At 36.4% G+C, this 10,309-nt stretch overlaps 1 protein-coding gene across 7 annotated transcripts in view; it reads right to left on the bottom strand.

Moving 5' to 3' along the window:
* LOC117908763 (homeobox-DDT domain protein RLT3) overlaps positions 1-10,309 on the bottom strand; it is a 33,493-nt gene continuing 23,184 nt past the window's right edge. For all 7 annotated transcript variants that reach the window (XM_034822473.1, XM_034822470.1, XM_034822472.1 and 4 more), the window contains 6 exons: positions 9,762-10,220; positions 4,687-5,106; positions 3,963-4,583; positions 2,536-2,640; positions 2,165-2,397; positions 1-473 (listed from right to left, as the gene is read on the bottom strand). In XM_034822473.1, coding sequence (XP_034678364.1) covers positions 2,179-2,397; positions 2,536-2,640; positions 3,963-4,583; positions 4,687-5,106; positions 9,762-10,220 — 1,824 coding nt within the window. In that variant the 3' untranslated portion in view covers positions 1-473; positions 2,165-2,178. The remainder of the gene's footprint in view (positions 474-2,164; positions 2,398-2,535; positions 2,641-3,962; positions 4,584-4,686; positions 5,107-9,761; positions 10,221-10,309) is intronic.

The raw sequence follows: 10,309 nt of genomic DNA, 5'->3' as shown, positions 1-10,309 counted from the left end.
TTCACAAAAGTTGGCAGCCAAGGTGATATACATTAATGAAAAAATATATAGAAGGTTGCAACAGTAACATTCGTCTCCACAAAAGGCGAATGAAATTTATGAGATTTCATCATATCAGGGATCAAAATTTGGTCTACAGAATCAAAGGGCTCACTGGCCAAGGATAATGCACCAGGAACTCAATTTTTTTTTCCAAATACATCTAATAATGCTGTACAACAACTTATCGGCCAAAAATGCGGAAGTAAATGCAGTCTCCCTTTGTACAAACTTAGACCTATCACTTTGTTCGGGTTGGGAAGCATCTAGGTGATGATTCTTGTCTTTTGGTTCAATGTCGCTGAAGGTTGGAACTGTTTCACCTATTAGTAATGCTTCGGAGTCCTCAATGAGAGGCGACAAGGAATTATTCTTTGAGCCTCTGATCTACCAAACCCAAAAATGGTTTATCTATTGCTCAAGAGCGCGCTTACCTGAAATACAAGCCAACGGTTTTTCAGATATCAGCAAAAGTTTGCTCTAGAAAACATGTCTTAAAAATAAAATCTTCAGAAATTGTTTTCAGTGAAGATATTTGTCAAATATGTTTTTTAAGTTAGAAAACTGTTTTTAAGAACGGTTTCCAAATAGGCCCTAAGCATTGTAACTATGTACGAATGAATTGTCCAAACTCTCTTTTTTGGGTACCGTTTCACTTTGTGTTCTCTTCATTTGGTTTCTGTTTTCGTACTTCCTTTGACATTCATAATATGGGCTTCGCCTTCTTTCTTTTACAGGCAATGGCAGCCACACTGTTCCTTCTCATGGCACTTTGTGTTCCATTGCAGCCTTGCCTTTGTTCTTATGGTGGGTATGGGCTGAGTAGAGACTGCACATGTTATCTTATGTGTTCAATCCTCTTCAAGGGTCCTCCCAATGCTTGACCTCCATGCTTGAATTCAAATTTCTGGGAGGAAGGCTGACTGGATGTACTAGTTCACCTTCAAGGCCATTCTGTAAGGCATCTTCAAGGTCATAAATATGCATGGCTGTTGATTTCCGTCACATTTCAATCCTTCAATCCAACGTGTGAGGTCAGTCTATCTTTAGACACCTCGACAAGGGGTGGTAAGCTCATCAAACTTTTCCACATAGCTAACATGCTACCTTGCTGCTCAACTATTCAGTGAGGTGGTCTTGGTGATATACCGATGAACATTTTTTTTTTTCTCTTAGTTTAGGAATAATTTTTTTCCCAGTCAAAAATTGAAGGTTTCCCAACTCAGCAAAGACCATTGTTCCAGGATTTTCCACCATACCTTATGCCCAGCAAATTTCATTTTCGAGAAACACACCTTCCAAGCATCTACCATGTCATACCAATCAAATTAGTAATTATTGCAGCAAGCAAATCACTGAATACCTAAGGTCAGTCTTCGGTATACAATCAAGCACTTAGACATGTATCTTCTTCATGACATTACTACTCAATCATGGTGTTCATGCTCGTTTACACCAGTTATTTCCTTAGCCATGTCACCTAAACCTAACAACAGTTGTGGGGGAGTTCTAGGCTTCTAGCTTGACTTCGTCATGCATTATTCTTAGGTTTGGTGGACGGACCTCATCTCTCTAGTTATCAAAGACTCCATCCTCTTGAACTCACATCCCATCATCAATATTTCCCTATATCTTTCTCCACTAGGCAATTGATTTTTCCTTTCAACTGCAATGACACACATCTTCACTTTATCTATCCTTTCCCACAAGCCGCAAGTTAGCTCATGCCAATACCATTTCCTATCATTAGGTTCTTCATAGAGATTCTTCAACTACACGTTGAACTTGGCTATGATACCAAACGGATGTAGGATTAGAAAAATAGGGCTATATGTGTTAGAAGATTGGGTAACTCAGGGTTAATAAAGAAAAATTGACCAGTAAATTACGGCAGTAAATAGAACTCAACAATAGGACAGGGCTTCTGGGTTATGATGGTAGCTAATTGAAGGTTTAAATAGTTGACAGTGAAAGTTTAAAGAATGGGCTGCAGTTTTAAAAAAACAAGACAAAATAATTAAAGGAATATAAAGAATTTTGGGAGAGAGAAAGAGAGAGAGCTTGAGCTAGTAAATGGAATTCAAGTTGTCAATGATAGGAAAGGACATTGACAAAACAGGCATACCTTTAAATCGGGTACTAATTTCTTGTTCTCTTTTTAGAATGAAGTTGAACCCTCTCCAGATGGGGTGCAATCAAGGCATCCAACTTCACCAACCAGAGTGCAACTGCAGATGATGTTTGGGGCATAGTTGAAAATGATACAACAATTTCTTCCAAAAGATTATTAGAACCTAGCACAACATTGGACTGACACAACCAGTCCTCTTTGATGGCACCAACAAAATCAGCAAGAACCTGTAAGACATATGCATAAAGAGGATACCAATGCATGGTTCAGAAAATAATCATATATCATATTTTAAGAATAATAATAATAATAACAAAAAAAAAAAACCCCGAGTGATAATATGAAAAACTAATGATGAAATAAACCTGCAAAAGCTCTGTCAAATATGAAGTGCGTCTGAGGCGTCTGACCCAAAGCTTATGAGCAGATTTTGACCAAGCCTCCACTAAGGCATCTTCAGGCATGACTGACTGCATATGTGGGAGAGGAAAAAATGGTAAGACAATATAAGGGCATAATAGAAAATTGTAAAATTGATATACAAGTACACACATATCCTTAGTGTTTCTAAAAGACATTAAACCCCAATTATTTGAGATTTGCCACATGAATCCTACCAGAACATTCTGCCTATAAATGTTCGTATCTCCCATTGAATCATAGACCATCAGGTTATTTATCAAATATTAATGCAGCACTGCACCTTACTCCCATAGTATTCTGCTTGGCCTTGCAGCAACACAAAATTATCACTCCTTACTTATGCAGTATTGCTCTTAATAGCAAATGCAAAACAAACTTAGGCATGAGGAAAAGGGGGAAAATGGGGAAAAGGGAAAAAGTTCACCCCTCTTTGATCACCTCTATTGGTCCAACGACTATAGATTCTAATAGGGTGTTCACTCTTATATCCATCCCTCCGTGTATTGCAAAATACATGATTCAACATCCCTCTTGATGGAAACATCCATCATATGGCCATGTTTCCTGACTGTCCACTCTGCAGCATAAAGCATAAGAGGCATCGACATTTTACAAAGTTTTCCCCTCCAGTGTAGTAAGAATTCCTATAGCAGTTACATATTGGTTCCCACATAGCACAACAGATACAAGGATGTTCTAAAATCATCCAATTAATGGATGATCTAACCTTAGCAATTAAAATGGTCACTTTTGGGTGGGGGCATTATAGAGGCTTTCATCAAAGTCATTCCCTTCGTGTTCTTTCCTCTCTCTCTCTCTCTCTCTCTCTCTCTCTCTCTCTATATATATATATATATATATTCTTTTTTTTAAAAAAAAAAACAGAAACAACTTCACTGAAGTCATTCCCTCGTTTTAAAATTCTAATTTAATAATATAACACCATATTGCTAGCCAACAAAATCAAATTAATTATCATCAACTTCACTGAATTCATGACAAATTTCCTTCTTTCCATCTTTTTTTTTTCCATCCTTTGGTTGGAGTAGGTGTGTTTCCAACCACCCATCAGATCCTTCTTTGGGCAACTCCCACACCAAAAATCAGGCTAAATGGTGCAAACTAGCCAGCTGATTTGGGCATCTCATCCACAGATGTATTGTCACAGAAAGTATCAGTTTATGTTTTTGAGATGACGTCAAATGCATGCAGCCATGCTATAATTAACAGATAAAACTGCAGACAGGAAATATTGATGGTATCACCTATGAATGAATGTATGTGAATATGCATACACTTGCATTCTTATGTATGATGTGTATGTGGCAAACAAATAAAAAACAAAGTAATTAGCCAAATGACAACCCACCTCAATTGCGTGAATTGCAGCTTTCAATGACTGCAACTGTGATGATAGCACCTTATGCTTTGGAAACATGTCATTGTCTTCTTTCTCCCTGCATGTGGCTATATGAATCGCATATTTTTCTTCGAGATCAAAATCAAGCTCAAAAGTGGTATGACAAGTTTTACAGTGCTTTTCATCCCGCCAATACAGATCATGACAACTTTCACATCTAGCGAGTGAATCAAGATAAGTCCTCTTGCCATGTTTTACAGCATTAAGATCAGAGTAAAAAGACCTCCATATCCATGCATCAAATTCCTGGAGACGGCACCATCTTTGTTTTTGCTCTTCTCCCTTCTTTCCAACTCCAAGAACTATGGCACCAGATGAAGCCAAAAAATCATTGGTAATATCAGTTGCGCATGGGTTGTCTACTATATCAGATACTGGAGAAGAACTATCTTCTCTAATCATATACAGGTCAGATCTATCATATTGTGTCAACGACGTGCTTCCAGAATGGATTGCTATTCTGCTTGACATTTCTTGGCAGAGAGAAGCTTTCCGTTTCTCTAAAGATGCAAGAAGAAAAGCCTCCCGCTTACCCCTGCCATCCAACACCGACAGCAAGGCACAAAAAGCCTGAAATAGGATCAAGAAATACAGGTAGCTCTTAACAGCTAGCTTTGGTTGGGTTATAATAGGACAATAATATTAGACTACATAGCAAGGTTGGGGAGCTTACCTCTTCAGTATCAATCACCTCCCAGTGACCATCTTCAGAAGATTCAAAGTACACCCTCTTGTGACCAGGATCATTTGCATTACAAGGGCCTAAGAAAAGCCAGTATCTATTATACCTTCGATCAGGCCCCAAAAAGACAGATTGCATTGGATGTAAATCCAACCCAACTTCTGCTTCTCTTGTCTCCTTTCTTTTGCTAGAGAACTTTTCTTTCCCATGGAATTTTGAGATTGATGTGGAAGAATCAACTGGGCATAACTCAGATGATGTATCTATTTCCTTTCCGCCAAGCATTTGTCCAAAGTGGCCCCATGCTGGTGTGGGCAAGTTGTGTTGCTTTGTATATGATCTCTTTATTTTTGCTCCAGAACCATAATGATGGATGTTAGGAACATATTCTACTACCGCTTTTGTAAGATCCTACAAAGTATTTGCCACATCATTAATATAATAACATATGGAAAACTTCTAGAATGTTGAGCAATTGATCACAAATATGCCAACAATAGTTGTGCTCCATGACCATGTACTTCTAGAATATGTAACAATTGCAGACTGCCAATTGACTGTCACATGGACACAACTAATAGCTAAGGAGGAGAAAACTGACACGGACAAAGAAATATGCATAGATTATCATACACAGTTCCATCAGAAAAAACTGCACAAACAGTAAAAAATGTTTCGAGACTGACTCAAGGCCTGGACATTTCTTATGGAATTCCTGGTTATGTGCTGCGTGATAAAGAAATAGCTAGATCCAAAAATGGAATTCGGAATTGCATCAAATCTCATTCAATTTGAATCAAAATCATTACTAAAAGTAAACATATATATATATATATATCCCTTCAAAAGGAAATGAAGAAAAATTGATATTAACCATTAACGGGATTCTGAAAGCACAGAATGATTGGATATGAAATATGAAATCTTGAGAAATATTAAAATAGACTACAATGAATGATTGGAGCCACAATGTAGAAAAAATATATGCATAAATGATATATATGATTCATTGAGAAAGGTGGGGGGTAATGGTCGGGTGATGGAAATGTACAGCTATAAGCATATAATATAGAACAGCATTCTCATTATCTGGTTCATTAAATGAAATTATATCAGTTATGGGTGGAAATTCTTTTCACAACCCATGAACACAACATGGAAACAACATGAAGTTGGTGGGTACGGATTGAATCTAACCATGTACTTGACATGATTGTGTCAATCTCTGTAACCTTTTATTAAATAGGTAAATACTTGGCTTAAGGGTGTCACCCTTTCTGACCTACCTATATATACACAAGCAAACTATACCTGGTAAAATGAAGGATGAAAATCTTTCGCAAAAGAAAAATGTCCACAGGTAAATATAAAAGGGGTTACAAAAGTCCATCCAATAGAAAGCCTTGGCTTCCCAACCTAAGGAAACAAACCAACAAAATCCAAGGGGGGCATAAGATCTCCAAATTAAACTAGAGAATAGGCTCCTCTCTTGGCCAGCCTGTTGGCTTCCATGTTTGCCAAATCTCATCTTCCATAAGAAAGAACAACCTAACCCCTTGTCAAGTTTGATAATCCTTCACCAGCTTCAATTGTTAGCCATGCAATGAAAAACTATTCTTAAATCCCCTATCACCAAGAGATTACCGAAACAACTCATTGATAAGTGATGGCAGTTATTTATGGGACTACAGGAATGTTTAGAGATTATTGTTGAAAGCTTTTTCTAAACCAGAAGGAAAGGGTATAATAGAGGTACAAGCTCTTTTAAAGGGTTTGTTGCAGGCCAAAACTTTTAAGCCCTTCAAATCCGTGGACTGCTGCCTGCCATTGTCATTTCATGGGTGTCTAAAGCCCCATTTGAGATAACTTTTTTGTTTTTTGTTCTCTCTTTATTAATAAACTAAAGAAAAAAAGCAAACCATAATTTTCAAAGGGTAATAATAATATTATAAAACTTTGACTAACAAGAAATAGCTTCCCACATAAACCAAAATAAAGCTTCTACGAGAAATAACATTTCCTAGCTTTCATATATGCTCTTTTTTTAAATCATAAGCTCTTTTAACATAACTAGCTAAACAAGTACAAAAGTTCTTACTGATGTTAGTAGATCTTTAAATGCTCTTTTTTCATGGAAGTACATTTGGCTTCTTATAGATGTTAGTATAATGAGATGCTCTTTTTATTTGGTTCCATGCTCAGCTAACTAAGTCATAGATCATTTAGCCAAGCAAGAATGCAAGCAATTGCTATCCTTTGTGAGGACTCGTTTACCTCCCCTCAAATTGTGCATTTCAGGTTGTACTTTGCCTTGATTTCCCTTTTAAGATGCAACTTGTTTACTTTTCTTACAAGTGGTAAGGATGTGCTTTTCCTCTTTGATTAGCATTTTGTAAATCCTCAAAGGATCCCTCATTCTTCTTTGCATTTACTAAATCCAATCAAATTAGTTTGTTTGTGAGGAGAAACAAAAGATAACATCGAGACCCAACTCCCTCGGAATTTTGAGACCTTCGAGTGAAGCCACCTTAAAATCAGATCCCTCCAAGAAAGCTCGAATTCCCTACCCCATGATTTTGTACGAGTCTGCTAATGCCCTCTCACTTGGATTGCCTAAGAAGCATCTTTCAAAATTAGGCTTCAAAATACCAAATAGCACAAAAATTCACTTAGCCTCTGATCCACCACTCTCTTATTGGTGGTGGACCAAACTGCAATCCTGAAAAATAATAGTGAAGGAAAACCTTAAGAATTCCTTCTGGTTAACATCATGAGATGTAAGAAAGCAAACATCCCCCTGCAATTCAATCACCGGGCTCTTCCTATCTTCAAAGGTCATCATGATCCCTTTTTGTTAAGCAACCACAAGATAAAGTTTTAACGTCCTAACTAGTACAACCTTGTATTTAGGCTACTACCAAAATCCTGAAAGAGATAACCTTCATGTTGGGGCACCCCTGAGAATTACCTACGTATCCCTACTACTGAGAACAGTGTGTGGCATAACTCCAACACAATGGGGTGATGAAAAGAAAAGATAGAATGCAAATTCCCCACTTCCTAAGCACAAAACACAATAATCAAAGCTAATGACTTTCTAAACTCTCCTTGAAAGAAGAAGACATTTGCATTTCCATTTCTATTAGCCAACAACCAAGAAAATGCCTAAATTTCTAAGGAAAATGTAGAGTTCCATGTAAGTTTGCCTTGGGATAGAGTAAGCGCTTTTGAAAGGAATTATAAAAAAGATTTAGAAGAGAAGAAACCACTAGCCCCAAAGAGGAACTTTGTAAAGACAGTAGAAGAGCAGGTAAATCTTCAATCTCTTGATTAAATACATTTTTCTATAACTCAAGATTCTAAAGGGGAGAGTCATGCACCCAAACATGGAGCCTAGCAATAGGAAGACCCCTCAAGCACAAAACAGAACAAAGACAATAGAATATATGACATAAGTGGTCATCTCCACACAACAAGTTCTCCCAAAAAGAATAGAGGGTCCATCATGCATTCAAGTTGTTTCGCTTACGGACATAATGATCATGTTAATACAATATCATTGTTAGTGGTGTGATGGGGTAAGCCTTTTAAAGTTTATTCAAAGAGAAATGGGAAGACCTAAGTAAACTTTAAGTAGGATTAATATTAATTAGAATTGAATTAGGATTGGTATTTCTTAGAGTCTATCATCCACAACAAGATGAATGTAGACAATAAAGTCAGGATAATATTGGACTTCAACTTCCCAAGGGCATCAATGTGGATTTTTTAATTATTATAACACGGTCCAAGTATAACCTGCTTAACTCATATATTAGGTTCACTGAAATTTAAACTGGTAGTAAAGGTTACTATTTAGTATAAAGAAATACATTAGAGGGTAGAGTAATTAAGAGAACCACAAGCACTATCTGACCTATCATACCTTGCTCCTTTCAATCCCATGGTCCCACCAGCCAGAGTCCAAAGTCAAGTTCCATCATCAGTGGGCATCAATGCAAGTAAGGCTCTATATCTCTCTTTTTTATCTCATTTATATCTCTGTCTATCTCAGAACAGATGTTGTTTCATTAAATAAATATCAGAGTCGAGAAATCACTCTTATTATCTTTTCCAAATGTGATTTGTGCTTGTGACAGATCACGCTTATGTCAAGGTCATTTGACACAACTGTCAAATGGATTTTTTCAGGTTAGGTAAATTTTTTATTTCAACACAATATGAATCCAACATAAGACAACCCCTTGCCACCCCTAGTATCAATATAATTCATAAATAAACTATATGTTCATTTTACAAAAACAACTTACCTAAAATTTAAAAAAAGTCATTTTTATGAAACCACTCAAACTCTTTTGAAAAGAGATAAACAAAAATGAAGCAACAACTTGTATTTGTTGTTTCTGCAAATACTATACAAAAAGATGGATCATATAACAATAACAAATTCAAATTACTATAACCAAACAGTGTACTTTATTAGGCAACATATGATCAACAATTCACCAATCATTGGGCACAAGATCCGCATATCGGGAAAAGGGACTAGATATGACAATAAAAGATATTTCAACGGAAACCATCTAATGCTCAAAGCCTCAAAGTTTTTGTGGAACTAAAATTTGATCATCTGAAAATGGAATAAACTCATGGAGGCTTGAGTTTGAAAGGAAAGATACAATAGAAAAGATAGGTAAACGCTAAGCCAAACAGTGATACCTGGAGTTCATATGTCTATGAGTCTATGAAAGTTTTATTTATATATATAAAAGACACCTAGCATCAGGCACTTGAGGTGCATTGTTCTTCCACCAGATAAAAAGCATGAAAAGAGGCTTTGCCCGATACCTTAATATTGAGAACAGAAACACCATAGATATGATACATAACGTTGACAATACAAGTTCTCACGATTGCAGCTCAAATTTATTTTAGAAAAGGCTGCACAACTCTGATAAACAGGTAGCCAGATTGCTATCAAAGAAAATATAAATAAATAGATAACTAATAAATAATAAAAGTAAACTTCTAAAAGTATGGACTAAATGAAGAAAAAAATGGATTACCTCCATTCTGATACTGCTTCCACCACTAACAAGATCAACCAAAGCCATTAAGGCATTGAGCTTCTCTTCAATGCTTAAATCTGAATATTCACCCTCCATCAATCCTAATAACCATACTTCTCCTGGATTGCTCTCATCAATTTCAGTATATATAGTCAACATGCCATTTCTCTGTTTATGATGGTTCATATAATTCAGTTTCCCTAAATTGGAAGTTCCTGAATCAGAGTCAGAATCATCGTTACTGCTATATTTTCTGCTGTCCTTAGAGTCATCGTCAATGCTTCCAGAGTCATCAGTATCTGATTGAAAATTTTCAGCTTCATTTGTGTGAGAAGTAATGCGTAGACGATATGAAGAGCTAGAAATCTTTTCATATAAAGTAATGTCACTTGAAAGGGTAGCATATATTAGAAGTTCCAGCTCATCAGTCGTGCCAGCAAGATTCAATTCAGAAATCTTCAAAACAAAAGAATACCATTTGTCACTAAAATAGAGAGAAATTGATTATTAAACAAATTATAAATGAAAAACCGAAAATAACACCT

The sequence above is a fragment of the Vitis riparia genome, chromosome 19, assembly GCF_004353265.1.
Source record: "Vitis riparia cultivar Riparia Gloire de Montpellier isolate 1030 chromosome 19, EGFV_Vit.rip_1.0, whole genome shotgun sequence".
Classification (NCBI taxonomy): Eukaryota; Viridiplantae; Streptophyta; class Magnoliopsida; order Vitales; family Vitaceae; genus Vitis; species Vitis riparia.
Note: the sequence above shows the minus strand (reverse complement) of the source record. Positions and strands in the feature narration are given on the sequence as shown.